The 24,673-nt window shown below is 40.3% G+C and overlaps 1 protein-coding gene across 12 annotated transcripts in view; it reads left to right on the top strand.

Moving 5' to 3' along the window:
* The window catches only part of SYNE1 (spectrin repeat containing nuclear envelope protein 1), a 488,224-nt gene that overhangs the window by 129,945 nt on the left and 333,606 nt on the right, over nucleotides 1-24,673 (top strand). For all 12 annotated transcript variants that reach the window (XM_075924456.1, XM_075924455.1, XM_075924462.1 and 9 more), the window contains 6 exons: nucleotides 8,140-8,247; nucleotides 11,026-11,163; nucleotides 12,929-13,093; nucleotides 15,820-15,932; nucleotides 16,357-16,525; nucleotides 22,410-22,506. In XM_075924456.1, coding sequence (XP_075780571.1) covers nucleotides 8,140-8,247; nucleotides 11,026-11,163; nucleotides 12,929-13,093; nucleotides 15,820-15,932; nucleotides 16,357-16,525; nucleotides 22,410-22,506 — 790 coding nt within the window. The remainder of the gene's footprint in view (nucleotides 1-8,139; nucleotides 8,248-11,025; nucleotides 11,164-12,928; nucleotides 13,094-15,819; nucleotides 15,933-16,356; nucleotides 16,526-22,409; nucleotides 22,507-24,673) is intronic.

Raw genomic sequence — 24,673 nt, 5'->3', positions numbered from 1 at the left:
ATTGGCTGTTTTTTCTTTCAAAGGTCATTATGACAACTTTGGTTGACCATCACACACAAAATCCAGTCACATTAGCATCTTAATTCATGCAGTACTTAAAAGAAAAGAAAAGAAATTTACACAATTCTTTTGGCAACATCATGCTTTCTTGTTATTCCTGTATGTGCAGCACAATATCTTTATATTGTATCATGCACATCTTGTGTTTTGAAGACCAACATAACAAACCCTGAAAAAATGTACTACATTACATTTTTAAACAGTGAATGGTTATGCAAACGAAAGGAAAATTGAGGTAATAGCAGGCCAAGTTTATGTATGAAATGATATAATCTAAAATAAATAGCTCATTATTACAATAAGGTGCTTTCTATCTGGCCACCCCAATTTCTGACTTTTAAAGGAATTTCTGAAAATTAAACAAAGTAAGGTTTGAAATCTTCAAAGTAGGTTTTAGTTAGTGTAGGACTACCATTGCAGCTAATCCGTGTATTGGCAGAATTTTGGAAGCTAAGGCTCTCTCAAACTAAATATCACTGTTCGCATTTTAAGTAGGACTAAAAAAATTACGCTGCCAGTGGTGTAAGCTCAGTGACCTCACACCAATAGATGGATAGAATTGCAGAGAGGAGTCCCCCTGCTCTTAATATGACCCACACACATTTAGTGTCAGGGTGGCAAGTGGCTCTAGCACATTAATAGCTTTATGTTAGTGTAGCATTCCTCTACGTAAAGAAAATTCGCTCCTTGTTCAGCTACTGCAAAAATTTTCCTCTTTGTACTTGAGCAATGCAAAGTGTCCATTGTGAACTAGAGAATCTGGTCCATAATTCTCCTTTTAGGATTCCACTTGCCATGGTATATAGCTTTGTAAAGTCATATGTTGAACACAGAAAATTCGGGAGTGTTATGTGTTTGTAAAAAATGTGTGTGCTCAAATTTTTCAAACTAGATACCATAGTTTGGCACCTAAATTCATATTTAAGCTTTTTCACGAGTGCCCTGATATTCAGAGTTGCTGAGTTGTTGAAGCTGGCATAGTTCAGCACTTGTGAAAATAAGGGCACTTATTTATTTGGATCTAAATATGGATTTAAAAGCTCCCCTGTAAGGGCCTAACTTTGAAAATTTTGTTGTTGGAGTTAACTAATCTCTCAGGGTATGTCTACACTACCCTCCTAGTTCGAACTAGGAGGGTAATGTATGCATACCGCACTTGCTAATGAAGCCCGGGATTTGAATTTCACGAGGAGTAACGGTAGTTCGGAATAGGCACCTAGTCCGAACTACCTAGTTCGAGCCCCGAGCCCCGTGTAGCCGCGCTGCACGGGATTCGAAGCAGCGGGGATTTAAAAATGGCGGCTCCCCGCTTATGCTAATGAAGCTCGGGAAATTCAAATCCCGGGCTTCATTAGCAAGTGCGGTATGCATACATTACCCCGCTAGTTCGAACTAGCGGGGTAGTGTAGACATACCCTCAGATCCACAATTACATATCAGAAAACTGGATAATCCAACTCAATACACCTTTTTCAATCCGTAATTATACTTCTTATTATACACAAATGCATATGCTTAGCTGTCTAACAAAGCATCTTGTTTTTGTAAATTCCAAATGAACATTAGTGGCATCAATTTAAAAACTATTTTAAGTTGTTTTGACTTTCAGACTGTGCCCAATATATTCTGGGTTAATTTAAACTTCATCATCTTTTTCTCATAGGGGGAAGCCAGAAGCACTTTTCTGCTGTCTAATTAACATGTGTTTGTTTTTATTGGCTATTGAGCACTGCACGTATTCAGGTGCTCTTCTCTGCAAAATCAATGAATATTTATGAAAAGATAACAAGATAACCTGAAACTTTAAATGCCATTTGCAGTATGATGCATGGAATAAATGGCTGAAAGAAAAATTAAATGTCAAGCAAATGTGATCAGAGCTCAAATTTCGTACCTAAAAGACATAATTTTAGTTCCACTACTCAGCTATATTTGTAGTTGGTTACCCTACATTCCATATGATACTCAAGATGTCTAGTCTTCTGAATATTATTTTCCTGTTTAGAAATGTACTGTTTTCATGTTTCTGACTGAGCACGTAGAACACTAAGGGCATGTCTAGACTGCATTTTTCTTTTGAAACAAGATATGCAAATTCAGCGTGAATTTGCATATCTTCTGATCACTTTTTCAAAAGAGTTTTTTTCGAAAAAGCAAGCAGTCTAGATGCGGTTCTTTTGGAAAAAAAAACCCCAAACCTTTTTCGAAAGAACCCTTCTTCCTCAAAAAATGAGGATTATTTTTCTAAAGAACCACGTCTAGACTGCTTGCTTTTTTGAAAAAAATCTCTTTTGAAAAAGCAATTGGAAGAAGATAGGTGCCTAATTTGCATATCATCTTTCAAAAGAAAAACATAGTCTAGATGTGCTGTAAGGGTGCATCTACACAGAAGGGCTTAACTTGAAATAAGCGACGCAAACTGAGCTATGTCAATTGTGTAGCTTATTTCAAAGTAGTTTATTTTGAAATTGTGAGTGTTTATACAGCACTTATTTCAAAACAGAGCACTCTTCCTCTGACTTTCCTTGCTTCTCATTCAAGGAGAGTTACAGGAGTTGGAGTAAGAAGTTCTCCAGCTTGACAGTATTTCAACCTTATTTTGTGTGTAGAAAGAACCCAAGGAAAGAAAAATAGGAAGTTGATTAAGAGTGGTAAAATAGGAAGTTGGCTAATAGTTTAAGAAATTTTTAAATTATGAAATTAATAAATTAACAAATGATTATGCCTAAACTGAAAATATTCTGGGCCAAATTTATCACTTGTGTAAATAAATGCAAATGCATTGACTTTAGGGCAGTTTTTTCAGCATAGCTGAATTTGAATTGTATCAATATCAATAATTTTTTTATATAGTTGTAATTTGAAGACTTGGTCTGAAATCAACACGATGAAATCCAATAAAGACAAATGCAAAAGATGTACTCTTAGGAAGAAAAACAATCAAATGAACAAATAAGGAGTAACTGGCTGAGTAGTAATAATGTTGAAAAGAATCTGAGGGTTATTAATGGGCAACTAATTGAGTTTACTTTGAGTCAACAATGAGAAGAAGTTGCAAAAAAGGCAGATATTCTGGGGTGTATTAATAGGAGTGTTGTGTGTAAGATATAGGGGGAACTTTCTTTCTCTCCTTTGCCCTGGTGAAATCCCACGTGGAGTATTGTGTCCAGTTTTGGATGCCATATTTTAAGGAAAATGTATATGAACTGGAACAAATCCAGAAAGTGGTAACAACAGTGCTAAAAAAGGAAAAATGAGAAAAGGTTAAAAATACAGGAGGTGGTTAGTCCTGAGAAAAGAAGACTGAAGTAGGACCTGATGACAGTTTTTAAATATGTGATAAAGAGGATAGTGATCAATTATACTCCATGCCGACAGAGGGGTAAGAAATAATTAGCTTAATCTAGAAAAGGAGTCTCTCTAGACATTTTAGTGTACTTCAAGCTGGGGTACAAATCACTGACTTGTACACCAAGTTGCTGTGTGGAATTTGGCACAGTCTGAAAGTCAAAACAACCTATAACAGTTTTTAAATTGATGCCACTGAAGGTAATTTGAAATTTACAAAACCAGGATGCTTCGTCAAGACTGCTAAGCATATGTATTTGTCTATCATAAGAAATATAATTACAGATTGAAAAAGGAGTATTGAGCTGGATTATCCAGTTTTCTGATATGTAATTGTGGATTTGTGAGACTAGTCAACTCCAACAACAGAGTTTTCAAACTTAGGTCCTTACAGGTCAGCTCTTAAATCCATATTTAGGCAAATAAGTGGCCTTCTCTTCAAAAGTGCTGATCTATGGCAGATTCAACAACTCAGCTACTCTGAATATTAGGACGCTTGATAAGAAGCCTAAGTAGGAATTTAGGTCCCCAACTATGGTCTCTATTTTGCTATTGTGCACTAGAAATTCTGTAGTGCACTTTGACCTACTGCTGTAGATCACAACATGCCATGGAACTTTCAGTGGGAAGTAGGAGGATATTCATGAACTTTTAGGCCTCATCTAGACTACAGGTAATGGTCGAAAAAATATGTTCTTCCAGTTGCACTTTCAAAAGCAGAGCTTTCGAAAGTGAAATTAATTAATACGTGGCTTTTTCGGCGAACTCCCCTTTGTCGAAAAGCCGCGTAAACCTCCTTTTTTGAGGAAAATTATAGCTCTCTAATTCTCAAGCTGTCCTCACCCCAGATGTAAGTTAGAGTAACCTAGGGGAGGCCATTGTTTTACAACAGTTAGCTACAGTCTCTGTGAATAATACATCACCTGAGAATTGCTATCTGGGAATGGAGCTCCCTTCCTACCCACTCCTTCATCCTCTGTCAATGCTGAGATGGTGGTGTAACCCCCTTTTTCCTCCCCGGGTTACTCAGGAGCAGATCGCACTCACAGGTGTGCCCGGGCGCCTGATTGTTTTAACCCAAAAGGAGATACTGAGCACACCCGTGGTAATGGTGTTTAGTTGGGGAAAGCCCTAGCCACCCCCTTGCTGCAGTCCCTTGTTCATAATGAATGTACAATGACGGTGCCTCCACCTGGCTGGCCTTGTACACACTCCTAGTGTGCCTTGAGACCCTCCAGGAATATACTCATTCCAGCTATAATCTGGACCTAATTCCAGAACAACAACTACAAATCATATACATCTAATAGATTACATTAAAATAAATAATCTTTACTTAACTTAAATAAGCAGGGTTTAACAGATTAACAATGAATAACATTAACAAAGTGCACAACAATAAATGGAACATACATATCCACCCCAAGAGTGTGCACATCCCTAGACTCAGAGTCCCAGACTCTTGCTTGCGTGGGTGCACTTAAAGAACTGCAGCTGTAGTGGAGGTTCTCTGCAGGCAGTGTGTATATGGGTCCAAGCTAGGCTGCAGCTCTGTCCCAGGCAGCACCCTTCCCAAAAAGGCCCAATCACTTATAGCCTCATGCTGTGCCTATCAGAAGCAGCCTGCTAGATCCCAGCTCCAAAGGCCTCCAGTCCCAGTCTGCAGCTGCACTCCAACAGCCCCGGGACTGGATCAAACTCCCCCACAGCAGCCTGGTTCCCCTTCTCTTCCATGCACAAGGCCTCTCTTTCCATGCACATGGAAAGCCCCTCATCTCCCACACAAGAGTAACTTCCTTCCTGGTTCTCCCAAGGGCTCATGGGAATTGTAGTCTGTGAGGCTGGATTGCAGCACACAGGGACTTTCCAGAAAATAAGGAGGCACCTTTAGTAGGGGGACTACAGTGGGATGGCCAGAGCTGTCACAGGAGCCATTTCCAATAGCTATATACCCTCCCAGGCCAGTTCTCACACAGTTTGGGCTTAGTTGAATCTAATGAAATTGTTTTTCTCACTTTCACTGGTTTTATATAAGTGTATCTTCATTTCAGTAGAGTTACTCTCCATTTCTTTTAGTCTTAGTGAGAGGTGCATGTGGCCCATTATGTGCAAATCTCAGTCATTTGCCTCCCACTCAAGTAGTAGGTTGCTCCCACACTGCACAAATGTTCCTTTTGTCATCGACAAAGTGCTAATATGACAAGTTTATAGACTTGTGATTTCCTGTTTTATTTTTCTGTTGCTCACTCTGGGTATGTTTACACTACCCCGCTAGTTCGAACTAGCGGGGTAACGTAGGCATACCGCACTTGCAAATGAAGCCCGGGATTTGAATTTCCCGGGCTTCATTTGCATAAGCGGGGCGCCGCCATTTTTAAATCCCCGCTGGTTCGAACCCCGTGCCGCGCGGCTACACACGGCACGAACTAGGTAGTTCGAACTAGTCTTCCTAGTTCGAACTACCGTTACTCCTCGTGGAATGAGGAGTAACGGTAGTTCGAACTAGGAAGCCTAGTTCGAACTACCTAGTTTGTGCCGCGTGTAGCCGCGCGGCACGGGGTTCGAACCAGCGGGGATTTAAAAATGGCGGCGCCCCGCTTATGCAAATGAAGCCCGGGAAATTCAAATCCCGGGCTTCATTTGCAAGTGCGGTATGCCTACGTTACCCCGCTAGTTCGAAATAGCGGGGTAGTGTAGACATACCCTCTTTTATCACATTGTTCTGGACACAGCATCATATATATAGTAGCCCAATGTCTGTGAATCTGTAACGCTGAAATGCTGGCTGTTCCCTCTGGGCGGCGTTATTGCTGAAATGCTGGCTGTACCCTCTGGGCGGCCCGTACTGCATGGGGAGTGAGGGGCCCAAACGGCCGCTTGCGCTGCTTGCTCCCCTGTGGAGGTCCAGCTGAGCGACGCAGAAGTCAGCCGAGCGCCATGGTGGAAGGCGAAGGGGAGCGGGATGGTGACGTACATGGCCAGGGGGCGGGGCCTACCCATGTATGTCACCGCCTCGCCCCCCTTCACCTCCCGACGTGGCGCTCGGCTGACTTCTGCCCGCCTCCGTGGGAGAGCCCAAATGGTCGCTTGCTCCCCCGCGACAGCCAGGATGAACGGTGCAGAAATCAACTGATCACCAAGGCGGGAGGCGAAGGGGGGCAGGGCAGTGACATGAGGTGTGACAGCGGCTCCAGGCCCCGCCCCCTGGCTGTGAACGTCACCACCCCGCCCCTCCTTTGCCTCCTGCCGTGGCACTCGGCTGACTTCTGCACCGCTCAGCCAGGCTGCCACGTGGGAGCAAGTGGTGCAAGTGACCATTTGGGCTCCATGCTCCCCATGCAGCACGGGGAAGGTGGAGCCCAAACAACCATTTGGGCTCCGCGGTCCCCCAAGTGAGAGACAAGAGGGGGAGGAAAAGAGAAAGAGAGAGAGACAGGAGGCGGAGGAGAGCTGAGAGAGAGTGAGGGGGAGGCAGGAGGAGGAGGAGAGAAAGAGAGAGAGACATGGAGCGAGAAACTGGAGGCTCAGGAGAGAAGACCGACGTGGAGGAGAGACCTGAAAATCCCATCCTATGATGGGCTAATTGGCTAGTTATATATATATATATATATATATATAGTAGTCCAATGTCTGTGAGTCTGTAACACTGAAATGCTGACTGTTCCCTCTGGGCGGCCCCCCGCGGCAGCCCGGCTGAATGGCGCAGAAGTCAGCCAAGCGCCACTGCGGAATGGGAAGGGTGGCAGAGTGGTGACATGCATGGCCAGGGGGTGGGGCCTGGTTGAGTGTGCATCCCCGACGGAGACAGAGGAGAGGGGAGGAGACAGAGAGGAGGCGGAGGAGAGCGGAGACAGAGTGAGAGGCAGGAGGGGGAGAAGAGAAAGAGAGAGATGGAGAGAGAGGCAGGAGGCAGAGGAGAGCTGAGAGGGGGGGAGGCAGTAGGAGAGCGAGAGAGAGAGAGAGAGAAAGACAGAGTGAGAGACTGGAGGCTCAGGAGAGAAGAGTGAGATAGAAAGGGAATAGGACGTGGAGGAGAGACCCGGAAATCCTGTCTTATGACGGACTATTGGCTAGTTAATAAGAAATGTGCAGACAGTAAATCATACTAAGCATTGTTGACACAAGTCCTCTCACTGAACAATATACTGTTCTTGAATGTAAAAAGATCAGCGTGTTATAGTCTGTAAGCAAAAGATCCTGTAGATGAATACCTTATAATATTTTGTCCTAACTAAAATTTTTAAATATGAAAGCATTTGTCATTTATACCAACTTGATACCAGATGGCGCACTTAAATCAGGGAGCCAACAGTCATTATGACACACTGTTTATCAGCCATATCATAAGTGATAATAAAATGATAAAATCATGAGTAATGATCTTTTCCTAATAAATTGATCTTTGTTGAAATTTACAGCGAACAAATTGTGATTCATATCAACTATGGCAGATTAAAATTAGATGTTCTGTGTGACATTTCAGTACTCCAGATGTTCACAGTAATTTTACTATTATGAACTGCTTGTCTAGGGGTCTAAATTTTGATCTTACAACTAGACAACTCCACTTATTCAGGTTACATGCAGATAACACAGACTAATTTGACCCAAATGCCTACATTGACTTTCTCTAAAATGGAATTGGGCTGCTAGGAGAAAAGTGATATATTGCCCATCTTTGGTACTGACTGATAATCCTCTGCACTGTTGTTTGGGTTTCATGTCTCACAGAAAGAAGATAGACTGTTGCTGAGAGACCTCAAAGTTTGGGTAGAACAGTTAGAAAGGGACCTGACCAGGGCACAGATGGCAGAAGCAAGCTTACAGGAGAAATACCAGGTAAGTTATCAAAAACATTACATGGTGGAAGATTTTTGTCATGATTGGTGTCATATGTGCCCCTTAATTTGTATCCTTTTCTGTATAACAATTAGAGTGTGCTGACTGCATAAAAGTGTGCAGTGTTTCACTGCTGAAACAAATCTGAGAAGTCTGCAGATGTCTACATTGTGCTCCCTGGATCTTCAAATAAAAGGCACATATCTAATACAGATCTGCCCTTAGGTGGGCAGCTAGAGACAGCTAAGTCCTGTCTTCCCAAACATACATTCCAGATGCTGCAGAGGCTACTCTGCATGACAGAGGTTCTGTGACTGGAGATAGCTGAAGGGAAGTCAGTCTAAGAGGAAGATTGGGCTGGCCTTGGGCAAAGGTGGAGATCACATGTCACTCCCGTCCAGCCAGCCTGTGGAAATTAGTCAAAATGGCAGATACAGAGTGGGCTTGAATTATATTTTAATGGAAACTCCTTCCTACACTGGGGGCAGCTATAGCCCAGAGGAGACCTCGACAGTGTGGCCCCAACAGAGTCATGCTGCATGGGGTGAATGGATGGGTCAGAAAAGTGCCAGAGTCCATGGAAGCACAGAGTCTGCCTCCAGTGGATCTGCCTAATTTGGGTGCAGATCCTACAGCCTTTTCCAGGTGGGCAAATTCTGTCCTTCTAACAGGATGATGTTAGGGCAGGTTTGTAGAGATTTGCTATCTCTAAAAACCCTTCCCTTGGTTTTGCTGTGGAAGGAGATGATTCAGGCCCTGGGAATGATCCTGAAGTAATTGAAATGAAGAGGTTGTTTTCTTTGCCTGAATTTTGCTGTATTTTACTTCTATTTTACAAATATATATTTGGGTCATATTCAGCTCAGGAATAATAATTTGAAGTCAGTTGCTGGTATAAATCCTGAAGGAGTCCGATGAACTTCATGAGTAACACTGGATTTAAATTGCTTTAGCTCTAAAAAGTGGATTTCAGCAGTTTTTGTTAAACCATATGTTATTAGCTTCCCAGCCTAGCTTCTTATTTGGTTAAATTCAACAATAAAGGCCTAATTTTATGTTTTTAATAGTAGGGTCCTTCATCTCAGAATCTTATAACAACCAAAATACCCATAGATTTCAGTGCAAATGCTGCATGTAGGACACCTGCAGGACCAGCTCCTGATTTTAAGATGCTGGCTCAAAAATCGGGATAGACCTTTGAAAGAGGTGGTGTTTCTACCCTCTGATGAACAGATTACAATGTATGAAGTCCAAATATAGGCTCTGATCCTGCAAACAATTATGCATATGAGCAAAGGTACACAAGTGAATAGTTCCAGCTCATTCTTCTGCAAAATGATACTCAAAGGTGTAAATGTTTGCAGTCTTGCTCCTTCCTGAGTTTGGCATTGGTAACACCACATCATAAACTTCAACCTAAATAGTGTCTCCAAGTATAGTTTTTCATAGGAGTTTCCAGGCAGGCCATCTCTGCATGAAAACTTGCTCTAACCCTTCTTGTAACCCTGTAACAAATATGGACACTCACCTGCCGTGAGCACCTGCCGTTCGGCTGAGTGCAGGGTCCTGCACTGCCTCAGTCTTAAAAGCCTTGCGACTACTCAGCCCTCTGGCCGAGTCACACAGCCTTGTGTGCATTCACAATCCCCTTCCAGGATACACCTCTAACAGAGACCCATCTCAGTATGCTCTGCAGAGTGTCTCTGAGGCTAGTCCAGTCTCAGTCTGTTTCCCCTCATTCTCTTTCCCCACTCAGTATGGGTATGTCTACACTACCCCGCTAGTTTGAACTAGCGGGGTAATGTAGGCATACCGCAATTGCAAATGAAGCCCGGGATTTGAATTTCCCGGGCTTCATTTGCATAAGCGGGGCGCCGCCATTTTTAAATCCCCGCTGGTTCGAACCCCGTGCCGCGCGGCTACACGCAGCACGAACTAGGTAGTTCGAACTAGGCTTCCTAGTTCGAACTACCATTACTCCTCGTGGAATGAGGAGTAACGGTAGTTCGAACTAGGAAGCCTAGTTCGAACTACCTAGTTCGTGCCGCGTGTAGCCGCGCGGCACGGGGTTCGAATGAGCGGGGATTTAAAAATGGCGGCGCCCCGCTTATGCAAATGAAGCCCGGGAAATTCAAATCCCGGGCTTCATTTGCAATTGTGGTACGCCTACATTACCCTGCTAGTTCGAACTAGCGGGGTAGTGTAGACATACCCTAAGAGAGTGGTGCCTCCAGGGCTTCTCCTCCTAGAAACAGTGTCCTGACTAGCTTCCCACTCTGAACTGTCCTGGTTCTGCTAACCAGCCCCCTTGACCTTCTCTTTCCCAGATCTGGGCTGCAACTGAGCTGCCTCTGTTTCTGAAGCTCCTTTTGTAGTCCTCCCTGGCCCTTCCCTGGAGTCCGATTCCTCCATAGCCTCTGTAACCTCCTGGAAGACTTAGGGCCTAGCCCCATTACAAACCTGCTGAAAGGTAGTGGAATGTAACTGCTGGATCTACTCAGCAGTAACTTCTGCCTTGCTTATAAGGTTCAGGTGCCTAATAACTGGAGGAAAACAGAGGAGCATAAGAACAGAAGATCCTTTGAGTCTTCTATCGTGTTAAAATATTTAAAAAAATATTTAATAAAAATGTTTATCAATGAAGTTCACAAAGATACATTCACACTTGGAAAGGATAATTTTTTTATCAATTCAGAATTGTAAAGTAGCCAACCTTATTCCATACATGTCCTATCATTTCCTTCTCTGCCTCATTGTACTTATTTTCTTTTCATGCAGTCATTTAAACACTTCCGAGTCCAGTATGAAGTAAAGAGGAAACAGATTGAATTTGTAATCCAGTCTTCACGTAAAGATGGTAAATTGTCGCTTGATCAAGCTATGGTGAAGCAAGCTTGGGATAGAGTTTCTTCTAGGGTAAGTTAAAAAAATTAGTACACTAAATTATTTTATTAGACTTTTTTTAAGTTTTGGCCAAGCAAAGATTGAATAAGGCCTATAGGGTAGGCTACCTACTGTGAATTCCCCTTTGTTAGAAAATACATTGATAAAACCAAAGTAGTATGAAGTATTTTGAATACACAACTAATAGTACAATTCACAACTCCCCTCAAATTGGGTTGACAGAACAAGTTTTGTATTATACAACTGTTAATTTACAGAATTATTTGTATCTGTCTTCCAGTTACTGAATATTGAAATTTGTTGAAAAGGTATAACATTATTCACTGGCATGAACACATGACTTATGAGTGGTGAAGGAACAAATGATTTATATTGATCATTCAAAATAAGAGCCAACAAAACCTTTATAACTAGTCATACTGTCATGATTTTTTCTGCCATGTATTTAATAAAAATCCATTTTGGAAATATTTTGAAGCTTTATAAATTTTCCTGGCATTATTTTTCACCTTCTAAATTGGGACTCTTCCAGAAAAATGGCTATTTCTGTAGATCCAAATATACAGGACTCCGAGGAAGAGGAAAATGAAGAGAGACCTTTCAATCTTGGTTTTTGTATAACTAATATTACATCTTCAAATATGAACTTCCATAGTTTATCAGGGTCAGAAACAAGTGGGCTGTGTCTACATTGGCCCCTATTCCGTAATAGGGATGCAAATGTAGCACTTTGGAATAGGCAAATCCGCGGGGGATTTAAATATCCCTCGCGGGATTTGCATTTTTATGGCTGCCGCTTTTTTCCGGCTTGTAGATAAGCTGGAGAAAAGTGCCAGTCTGGATGCGATCCTCCAGAAAATAAGCTTGAAAGTAGGAATAAGAGATCCTCCGGAAAAGAGCTTATTTTCCGGAGGATCGCGTCCAGACTGGCGCTTTTCTCCGGCTTATCTACAAGCCGGAAAAAAGCAGCAGCCATGAAAATGCAAATCCCGTGGGGGATATTTAAATCCCCCGCGGATTTGCCTATTCCAAAGTGCTACATTAGCATCCCTATTACGGAATAGGGGCCAATGTAGACACAGCCATGCTGTATCCAATTGGATACAAGCCATCCCTGGCATTCAGTGGGATAAGGAAAGTATTACTATGCCTCATATTTGGTGAAATATAGGAGCTTAATATTATGAACTTTTAAGTCTGCAAAATGCCAGACCATTATAAATTTGGGAGAAACAGGAGGCTAGGTAGAAGAAAGATGCATTTCTCAAGCATAGCATATATGAAGAAAATTTCTTTATGAAACTATTGAGAAGCCTGTAATGTTGACTTTTGCCTCTTTTGAGAAGGAGTAATGAATAAGAGGGAAGATGAAAATATCTGACATGTATAAGAAGCTCAGTTTACAACAAGGTTTCAATTTTCTTTTCACAAGCCTGTCATCACCATGCCTGTGGTGTAAATATAGAATATCTGATTGTTTTTGATGGTGTACAAGTTTTACTTATGCATTTTGGGTAGGTAATTTGCATCATTAATGAATGAGGATGCCATGCATGATGTATCCAGACCAAACTATTGTAACTGAAAATGATAAATTACTAATATGTAATGCCAGAAACTGAATATGCACATATATATTTTATATATTACTTACTGGTCTTTTAATTTCTTAAACTAACTATCCAGCACCAGGTTTGTAAGGGGTCTGGTTGTCACGATAGTTACTCGTGCTATTAATCCTGAATGGAGATTCAGTGTTCTTAATTTTGTTTTCCAGCTACTTGATTGGCACAAACATCTTGATAAATCTCTTCCTGCACCTTTGGGTACCATAGGTGCCTGGCTCTACAAAGCAGAGGCTGCTGTTAGGGAAGAAATAATCATTCAGCAAGCTCATGAGGAAACAGCAAATACAATACATCGGAAGCTTGAACAGCATAAGGTATTGGCTGTATGAGACATCCCTATGCATGATGTTCCAGTTTCAGTGTGACTACAGTTCCTAGGATTGTGGTTGACTGAGGCTCAAGCTGTATGTACAACAAATTTGGATGGTGGTGGTTATTTGTTTCGTTTTGAAAGTGACTTATGATGATGAGGCAACTCGGAAACACCTGGAGTCCTAAATGTTCCTTGAAGCCACACGAACTGGATTTTTGAGATGATGTGCTAAAGAGGCTACATGTATCAGTTGTATTGATAGATAATCTCCTCCAGGTGGTGGATGATGGTCATGTGTCCATGCCCATTCTTTTAGATCTATAAGATGATTCCTTTGGCTATGAGTTTGTGTCGCATGTCTACAGATCCTAAAAGAAGTATTTAGCATTACCCTTGAATGGCTTTTATTTCTTTATTTTTGAGAGGTCCCAGAGCTAATATTCCATAATTGTTCATCTGCTCTGGGAGCTCTCTTGTGCAGAGCTTTCTACTGTTCCATTCTGTTACTGAAGCAAGGTGAAATAGCGAGTTAATAGATACAAATAAAACACTTTGAATATGTTGATAACCCACATGGCAGTACATCTTAAGCTAAGTTCCTTCTAAGCTGTGCGACTGGGAGAAAGGTGTGCTTCTCTGGCCCCAGAACTGAGCTTCCCAGAAGGGAAGTGCTTTTCCCACCAGCTCCAGAACAGAGTTGCCGCAAAAATAATCTTACAAGGATTTATTTAAAATTATATTTATAACTCTTCTAATGTCTCTGCAGTGTATAGTATAATGAGGGCCTGAAAGTTTTCTTAACAAAAAAGCTTTTGTTAATCTTGGCAATATCACGAATGACAACTCTGATTTTGCTAGAATAATTCCTGGAAGTCTTAAGAAATATATTGTGAATTCTCACATGTTAAGTAATCACCCTGAGAACAAAACTTTGTCCTTTAGGTTAATAGATGTTAGATAAATTTTTCAAGCCCTATATGTAGTGCATGTGGGATGGAGAAAACATTAGAAGAATTAGTAGGAGCCAGCTCCCTGTATTGTGTGAGTATACTCACCTTTTGTCATGCAGATTTATGACATGAGGGTCACCAACGATCCTCAGCTGCTTAGGTAGCAGCTTTGGCTCAATGTGTTTTTTCCAGCTATGCTTTATTTCTCTCTGCTGGGAAGCTTACTACATTATCCTTACCTTTGTTACATCCACAGTGGATTATTCTAAAAGTTGTTAGCTGACATTGTATATTATATGGCCCCTTAAGGCATTCTGAAATTCCAACTAATACACAACTTCTTCTTCCCTAGCTTTTATATAGTGCTTATTTCAAAGTATGTTTTACCTTCTTAGACACCATTTTGCAAAAAATTTGCATGTGTTTAAATTTACATCCATAAATTATCAGTGGGATTACGCACTGTTGTTTAACTCAAGTTTAAACATTCATGTAAGTCTTTAAAGGCTCAGGACCCTTAATCATTAGTAATTCATTTAGGAAGCAAATTACGTCTGAATGCCATAGTTTTCACTGGCTTCCAGTTGATTACTGGGTGAAGTTTCAAGTGCTGGTTTTGACTTACAAAGCTCTAAATAACTTATCTATCTGAGGATCTCAGGCTCTCTGGACTTTGGAGGTGGGAATAGAAGCGCTTACGGAAGTGCTGTATTGTGAGGCAAACTAAAAGGTTTCTAGTTTTCATTAATGCTGTAAGTTTTATCTGTTCTTTCAAACTTTCTTCCAAAGGGGAGGATTCTGTAGAATCAGGTGGAATGGCAGAGGATCATGGGGGATATTGGACACATTTTTGTGAATTGAGCCAAGATAATTGTTTTTAAAATTCTATGTGGTTGCACAAGTGCTCAGTCAGAGCCGCCTGTGAAGCTTCCTAAGCCTGGGGAGAGGAGGAGCTATCCTTGATTTCTTTTTTGTCAGGACAATACTGATCAGATTCAGCAAAGGATTGTACAATAAGCTGTTTATTGCTCACATTCTGGCAGCCTTCTGAAGACTTGACATCGTTATGGTTACCTCTTTGGAAACCGTTGCCAGTCATTCATTTTAATAAGTGATCTCCAGGAAATCCTTTGAAGTAGGGTTGCTTAGTTACTATAGAAAAGGGCTTTTGCTTGTTTGTATCTTATCAAAATCCTACAGGTTAGGTAATGCATTCGGTGTATGTTTGCATAATATATAGCATATCATCACTGAATCTTCTGATGCAGAGAGCAGAGTTCACTTCACATTGAATATGCAATAACATCAGGAGCTCTGAATCTGCAGGCTTGATTTGGGAGGTGGGCTTAGACAAATTGTATAATATTTGAGCTAACACTTAATAAAGGATGGTATTTTAGTAAAGATATAAACAGTAATTTTAGCAAAATTATGTGCTCATGAAATTTCAATTGCAGACTTTCTCTTGGATTAGTCACATATCACCAGAGTTATTCTGTTTCTTTAAATCTCTGAAAATGTATTTGAGGCTGTGCATGTGCCATCTATTTTAAAAACTGCCAGAATTATAAGACACGGATTTAGCAGAACCTCTCACAAGGTACTTTTGCTGTGCAGATGCTCAAGCTGCTATATAATGGTTTTATATTAGGAATTAACTTGAATGCAAATGTGACAGCATGTTCCAATAACTACATTGACTCATCGCTGCAGCCTTAAAATCATGCTTATTAGTTAGCCTACTGTGAGCCTTTTCTCTCTGTTTGAATTAAACCAGGACCTGCTTAAAAACGTAGATGGTCACAAAAAGGCATTCCAAGGGATCCACCGGGCTAGGTCTGTTAATGGAGTCCCTGTACCACTGGAGCAGTTAGAGGATATGGCAGAGAGGTAAGAGCCATTTCAATCTTAAATGAAACCTCCTCTGTAAATGATGAAGGACCTATTTGCTTTATAAATCTTTTAATGTAATAATCAGGTTTACATTTGGTTCTTAGTTAAGAAAAAATGGGAGAAGCAACAAATGAGCAATGTATCAAAAAGCCTGATATTCATCATTGTTAAAGGTAATTTTGGGTAAGCTATTGGTTTTCAAAAAGGAATAATATTCAGGCTATGTATATTATTACTCGGCACGGAAGGAACATTATGTAACAACACTTAAGAGGTTATGAGCAAAGAGGGTTTGCATTAGATCAAAGAATAGAGATGTATCTCACACGTAGCAAGGTATCTTGAACCTATAGAAAAATCCCTCCATTCCTCCTACATATTGAATGTTGCACTTTTTTACTACAGTATGATTCATTCCTAGGTTTAATTTTGTTGCATCTACGTCTGATCTCCATCTGTTAAAAATGGAGTTTCTGGAACTGAAGTACCGTCTGCTGTCACTCTTAGTCCTGGCAGAGTCAAAGTTAAAATCATGGATTATCAAATATGGAAGACGGGAGTCGGTAGAACTACTTCTACAAAATTATATTGTAAGTTTTTGTTCTTTATTTTTTAATAAATAAATTTTAAATGTTTGTAAATAAATAAAGCAAGTACACAGACAAACAAGTTATATATGTTGGTCACTAAAGATAAAATTCTCTTCTCCTGTGCATATCCCTGATCAACTATCTTTTCACTGAGGACATATGCCAGGGCAGGAATGGGAGTGGAATCCTCCCACATAATCTGGTACATCCTCATAAGGATTTCTTCCTAATTCTGTGGGCATCTTTGATCAGCAAGTACATGTAATTCTGAGTTTGTAAATGTATCATAAAAACTGAGCCAAGCATGTGCTAGATAAGTAAGAAGTTAGCTGCCTTTGGCAAGTAAACTGCTGACCTCATTGTCTTCTGAGGAGGAGCTACATGCAGACAGAGGCAGTACCAGTGGAGTCCTGTATGGACAGGTGGTGTGGAGCTTTTTTATTAATCTTCATGCTCCATACATAACCTCCACCTGGGTGTGATTACTCACTCCAAGGCAGAGCTGGATCCAGAAACTAGCAACCATCACTAAATGTGGCCATTGCTCCACCCACATCCTAGTTGAACTTGATGATTATTTACTTATTTTAGTGTCTTGTCCCTGCCCACAAGTGCAAACTGAGACTATCAGGGTGAAAATTATGCTGATTGCACCCATCTCACCTCCTTCCATGACCAAAAATAGTGTTCCAATTGCTAATCCTCACTTGATTGGCAAAAGTTGCAGTGCTAGTTATCTAGTACTCATGTGGCATACAGTTCTAGAGTCAGTTTGCTGCTATGTTCCCAGTGTTACAGGGATGGACTGCTATGTGTAGTGTCCAATATGCAGACCAGATGTGGCGCTAGAGAAGGTTTTGAAGTACCATGTATCTTCCCATTATGGTAATTAGAAGGAAACAGGGGACCTCAGTCTGAAAACAAATGGACATTGCATCTGTACATTGCATTTGAACATGTTAATTTGTGAGTCATTTTATACTTTCAAGCCTTCTTCTTTTCCCACTGGTACTTGGCGTTAGTGTGTATGTATAGAGAGGGTGCCATTTCCATTCTGGAAAATAACTAGTTCTAGTCTGCCCTGTGGATACCTTCCACTGACAACCTCAAGTACCATAGGTTGGTGACTGATGAATGCCGACTGTGGCTTAATTAGGTGGTACTTCCCCTCTGGTCTCAAGCTAAACCAACTTTGACAAATCCATGCTCAGAACGGCAAATCACTAAAGGAGTGCAAGCACTGCTGCTGTTTTCTCACACCAGCGGAGGAGGCATGTGAAGCAGATATTGGGTTTTACACATGTTCCACTCCTTCACGCTCTTCCACATTGTGGGAAATACAAAGAACAATTAAAGCCTCTGTGTGGAAACAATGCCTGCAGATGTAGAACAAAATAAAACCAGGGCTTTGGATTAATTGGTCGATATAGCCCAACAGTCTCATAGTTTTCAGTTATTTTTGATGCAGTGTTCCAACTGGATAACATTCTGCTGCCAAGGACTGGAATAATAAAAGGATTCCTTAGGCATCAAAGGCTATGTCTATACTACAATGATCTACTGGAAAAAGGTACACAATTTTTTTGGAAGAGGCTTTTCCAAAATTTGGCCCATCTTCACCTCCAAAAAAAGTGGAAGAGCAGATGCATTCCTTGGACACGGTGGTGTTTTTCTGGGATACAGAGTGTAGGCATAACCAAAGAGACCCTTAATGTCCTGAATAGCCTTTCCTGTGGTATGAACATTAGCAATTGGAGTCTTTGGTTTGGAGAGGCTTTGGAAACTCAGATGTTCATTTAAAGCTTATGAGAACTTCTTAAGTCTATCAAAGTGACCCAGACTTTTCATGACAACAGTCTCTGTCTCTGATTATGTCTAGACAGTGGCATAGGCTAGTTGCCTGAGTACATTCCCAGGGTCTGTGGTGGGACTATGTTTGGGTGGCTAGTTTACATTGCTGCCAGTGCCACTGTGGTATACTACTAGACACTAGCTCAAGTAGAGCTAGCACATGTATGTTTACCCTAGGCTGGGAATTACACCTCTCAGTTGCTGTGTAAACACATCTTCAGACACTTACTGGGCTTTTATTGCCAACCAGACCCGAACAGAACATATCAACTATTTTTGTCATGATAGTCTGGGATTTTTTATTTGAGTTCCAGTTTTGTCTGGATACAAAAAGAAAAAAAAACTGATCCAGACATATATTTCATAACATTAATGAAAAAGTTTGCTTTGGGTTTAGGTATAGAAATAAATGAAGGGTATATAGAATCATAGAACAGTAGACCTGGAAGAGATCTCAAGAGGTCACCGAGTCCCGTCCCCTGCCCTCATGGCAGAACTAAGCATCGTCTAGACCATCCCTGATAAATATCTAACTTACTAGCTCTTAAATATCTCCAGAGATGAGGATTCCACAACCTCCCCATGCAATTTATTACAGTGTTTAACCACCCTGACAGTTATGAACTTTTCCTAATGTCCAACCTAATGACAGTTAGGACTGATAAAATAATGAGAGTGAAATAATTAAGAGAAAGATGCTTTTGGATCAATATTGTATACAGTAAGTAAGCAGGAAACCCTGCCCTCGTCCTCAATGCCAATTCTGCAGCTCTCATTTGCTGGGACCTGGGTCTACAAGTACATGTTGGCTGCTTCTGGGAGCAGCATAGAGCCAGGGAAGGCAGAGAGCTTACCATAGCCCTGCTGTGCATCGGCAGTTGGGAACTACCCAAGGTGAGAACCACTTGGGTGGATCCCAGAGGCCACACTTTGGAACTCCTGCCCCAGTCCTGAGCACCCTCCTGTACCAAAACTCCAACCGAGAGCCCATACCTCCTCCTGCATCCCAGTCACCTGCCCTACTCTGGTTAAAGTCAATGGGAGTGGAGGAGAGCAAGAGACAGAATAAGGGAGAATGGAATGAGAAGGAGCAGGGCTTCAGGGATGGGGTACAGCAGGGGATGGGGCAAGGGTGATTGAGTTTGTGTGGTTAGACAGTTGGCAGCCTTACTGTCTGGGTGTAGCTTGCTAGACTCATCAGATCTGCCAGCTTGTGGCTGGCTTCATCATAGAGTGTGGGGGGGACCATCATCCTATATCCTCTCTTGGCAAATCATATGCCTCCAGGGAGTAGGGACCATGTAGCCCGTGTGCTCAGCACAGCAGAGAGGTTGTAATTCTGCATAGCTTGTACACAGGAAGTTCCTAGAAACCTTATCCTCACTGCACACTTGAGTAAAGTTATTTTTAAGGAACACTGCTAAATAGAAAATAGTATCACTTAATATACTGATCACAGATTTTAAAATAATACTTCTCATTCTGAGAATGTATTTGTTTCTGTAGTGGGAAAGACAAAATTAATAGCTTTATTAGTTCATGGTAAAATTATATATGCATATGGTCTGCATTGTTTTATATCAAAGCTAAAGTTGCCTGTCATGGTAGAGCATGCATTTCTCTATGCTTTACAGAATCTGATGTTTATTAAGTGAGCAGTGTAAGGTTTAGAATGTCCTTGACACTTCATCTCCTTGTTTTTATATATATTTGTAAATTGTGCAATAGGTAATGCCATTCTTTTCAGTAAACAATCATAAGTATTTTTAAAACTGAAAAAATGGTTTGGGAATTTTCCAGATAGTGAAATTATTTTTCAAAATTTTTACTTTTTAATTTTTTTTCCTTTGTATGGGGAAATGAAGATCCAAACTCGATTCACCACTGACTCACACTTTATGTCCTGAGGCTTCAGGGGGTAGCCGAGTTAGTCTGTTACAGAAAAAAACAAACAAATGGTCTGGTAGCTACCATAAAGTTTTTTTTTTACTTTATGTCCTGAGGGACTTGGTTTTGATCTCACTCATACCAGTTTTATACTGGTGTAACTTAGTTGATCTTCATTTGATTTACTTCTACTTTAAACTGATATACATGCCACAGAGAATTAGACCCCCAGAAAATCTACTGTACCTGTCTGATTTGATACCATTCTGCACTGACTTTGCCAAGGTGAAAATGATGAGAGATGGTCTACGGCAAAGAAGGATCAGGTCCACAGTCTCAGTTATTTTAAATAAATATGATAAGGGTTATCAAATTATTAATTTACAGAAGCGAGTGTTGCTGGCGAAACTAATAATGGCCCCTTCAAAGCACTGCTTTCTGATCTTTAGTGCAGTAAAACACTCAATAATCATGTGCTTAACTTTTAAGGATGTGTCCCCCCATTTACTTTAGGATTACTCATATTCTTAAAGTTTATTAATGTGCTTAATGATGTGTAGGATAGGCTGGTGTGTCTGTGTGTATCTTATGGCATAAAGTGTGCTTGTATGCTGCATGGCTAAGTTAGCTCCAGATGCCTTAATTGTACAACAGACTCTCTGTCAAAATGCTGGCAAAAAGTGTTTAAAAATCACATCAAATTATGACTTCAGTACACAACTGGAACACAAATCTTGTTCTACTGTTAGTATCTCCCAGCCAAATCCGTGAGCCTGGTTAACCAATCTAAAAACATGGCTAATATTGCTTGCACTTACATATATCAACGACATTTTAAAAGGTGAACAAATATTATTTGCATTTGACAGTTGGTTTAACTAAGAATTGAACCCTTAAAAACTCATAAGCACATGAACTTTCACAAATAATTTTGAAAAACAAATACATTAGGAAAAAAAAACCCAAGTGAGTGACCACTTGTGAACCAAAAAAAAAGGTAACATTTGTTGAATAAGTATTCCCTATAAAATATTTACATAGCTCTGTTTAAACACAATTTAAAAAAAACAGTATATAGAACTTTAGCATCAATCTTGAAGGTAAGAACTTATGCAACACTATATAAAGACACATCCCTTAATGTAATATTTCTTTAACAACTTGTTCCATCTCTTCTGGAAGACAGAATGTAAACTGAAGTTGGATAAAGTATATTTCTGCTCTTTGAATGAAATCTGTTCCTTTGCGTCAGCACAAGGACTATTCTAAGGGCTTCCGTGAGATTTAAATGGTATATAGGTTTTGTGGTAACCATCTGCATGAAAATGAATTTTGCCTTTACTGATTTTTTTTTCCACTTAGACCTCAGCAGAGTTATCTAATATATAGTGACTCTTCATTCTGTTCTTTGGCTTCTGTTGAATTCTAAGTGTGATGTCTCAAGAATTCTAGCAAGAAAGAGCAATTAATAAGTTGCTTTATGAACATGGTAAAAATATCCATCCAAAATGGACTGTTGAAAAGAAAATAACAATGGAAGGACCCTATCCCGTCCTGTCATTGTATAAGGCAGGGCTACTCAACTTTGGAAGCCCCGGGGTCCACCATGATACTCTCAGCACGTGCCAAGGGCTGCAACTTAAGTGTGATTGCATATACATGCAAATATATATGCAAATATATGCAAATAGATTCTTTCACACAATGCCCTGGCACTCCTGGAACCTTGTCCTGGGGGGCTAGAAATGCTGACACTCTGTACCCGTCTGTTCCAGCCAGCCCATCCACTTGCACCTGTTAATGCTCACCCTGCCTGAGAGATGCCTCGCTGTTGTGGAGCATGTTCCCAGTGGAGGCCATGTTCAAAGGATCCCACCCACAGGTCGCATGTTGAGCCTTGCATAAACCCAAACCTCACTGTGGGCCACAAACAAACAGCCCGCGGGCCACATGCTGCCCGTGGGCCACTTGTTGAGTAGCCCTGGTCTAAGAGAACTCTGGATAGCACTTTGTAAATTAAGTGGGAGATGGTTTGGTGAAATTTGAGAAATAAAATCTTAATGCAATTGTAATTCAACAGAATTGTCCTTATTATTCCTATGTGGCATTTACTTTGATCTCTTATAACCATTTTTCTACTTTTCAGACTGTTATTGAAAACAGTAAATTCTTTGAGCAGTATGAAGTTACATACCAGATCTTGAAAAGGGCAGCTGAGATGTATGCCAAAGCTAATGGCTCAGGTAAATACCTCTGTATCTGTTGCGATACTGAAGCCATTTTAGTCTATGTTGATTTTAATATCCTTTTGAAATCCTTGGAGTATATTTACATGTCAATTACTTTTCATGATACATTTGTGCTGTGGCTATAATTAACCGTTTTGGATTTTATACTGTGTGGTTATTAGAACTGTACTACTGGTGTGGTTCTAAGTGTTAATTGTAAATGAGTTTTTCCAATTTTGTCTTATAGAAACACTCTGGCTATAACTGAAAATTATTTTGAGTCGCAAAATGTGTAATTCACTCCAATGCAGAAGGCTTGCACAATATCTATGCACCAAATATTTCTCTAATACTTTGTAGTGGCCCTCCGCCTAGGGGTAAATTGCAACCACATTGAATACATTGAAGGAGATATGAAATGTTAATTTCTGAGAACTGAGTAACATTGGTCATTTGGGGGGGAGGTTTAAAAAAAAAGTAACAACCTCCTCCCAAAATATCTGGAATGGTGATGTAACGACTGTCACAACAATAATAGTGATGATGCAATTTGTGCCATTTTGGAATAGTCTTGTGTTTGGGGAGTTCAGAGCAGCAACTATCCAGTGGGAAGTTATAGAAGGATTATTAATCCCTCGCTGAACACCGCAGTAAACAGGGGAAGGTGGACCATTTGGTTAGTCTCCAGGATCAGGAAATAGTCTTTTGTTCCTGGTGTGCAAGCAGCGAAAGGAACTTTTGTATTATGCTTCTGCACCCATGTGCAAAGCAGTCTTATCGAGTACCATTATTAGTATAGGTAGTATTCACTGAAGGACCTTTCACAGGCCTTGCAGAATTACAAAGAATGATCCAAATGATAGGTAGTATAAAAAGATGTATGGATGGACTGGCTATTCTGGATTCTAACTACACAACCCCACTGGGTTCAGTGAAATTGCATAGATGGGCTCTGAAGACATCTGGGAGAGACTACTTTAAACACTGTGAAATAACAGTGATGCAATGTAGGGTGAGATGTGCACTTATTAAAATGGTTCATGAACAGGGAGGGAAAAGAATATATTATCCATTTCAAATGATGCTGTCAACTCAAATCTGTTCTAAAACTTAGATTTTTTTATAAGTTTACAAAACCTAATATTAATAGAAATTATTTCACGATTTTAACAAAAATCCAACAATGATTCATTTTCCAACAAATAAACATTCACCTGAATTATTTGCAGCATGAATAGTGTGAACTAAGGACACCTTAGCTATGAATTGATTTCTTGTGGACTCCTTTACATACATTTTTTTTCTTTTGTTCTTAAAAAGAGGAATTAAAACAGTATGTCCCAAAAATCAATTAGATCACAGACAGAAAATTCAAAAATTAAATAACAAAAATTCACTATCAGTAATCTGGATTTGCTCAACTGTAAATGAGAAAAGATTTTTACTGAATATTTTCTAATGCAAATACAGCACTGAAGCAATCATATACATAGTTTTCTATTTCAATTTCCTTGTTAAATATAAACCTTCTCATATTACTTTTTTGTTATTAGATGCATGCCCCAACAATATGTAGGATATGTAATGTGACTGAGTTCAAGTGGTATTCTTTATAAACTATATTCTTACAATGTATCTTTAATTTTTCAACTTTACTGTTGTGATGACACAAAGCTGGGGGTACCAATCCTTTTGAGGACAGAGCTAAACTACAGAGAGATCATGATAAATAACTATAGATAACAAAATTACATTCAACAAAGACAAATGTAAGGTGTTACATGCAGAAAAGAAAAACTAAATGTATTAGTACAGAATGAAGAAAAACTGGCTTGGCAGTAGCACTGCTAAAAAAGTTCTGGGAGTTGTGGTGGTCATATCCTCAAGATGAGTCAGCAATAGGATGCTGTTGCAAAAATAGCAAATTCAGTTTTCAGTTGCATTAACAGCAGCATAGCATGCAAATCACAGGAGGTGATAGTACTGTTGTTTTTGGTGCTAGTTAGGCCTCAACTGGCATATTGTATCCAATTACAATCCCCAATGTATAGAAAGATAATCAAAGAGATGGAATGCAAGCTATTTGAGCAAAAGTAGAAGAACTTGATATGTTTAGTTTGAAAAATGAGAGATTAAGGGAGAGGAGATATAACTGCAGTCTTCAGAAACTTGAAAGGATGTC

The sequence above is a fragment of the Pelodiscus sinensis genome, chromosome 3, assembly GCF_049634645.1.
Source record: "Pelodiscus sinensis isolate JC-2024 chromosome 3, ASM4963464v1, whole genome shotgun sequence".
Classification (NCBI taxonomy): domain Eukaryota; kingdom Metazoa; phylum Chordata; order Testudines; family Trionychidae; genus Pelodiscus; species Pelodiscus sinensis.
Note: the sequence above shows the minus strand (reverse complement) of the source record. Positions and strands in the feature narration are given on the sequence as shown.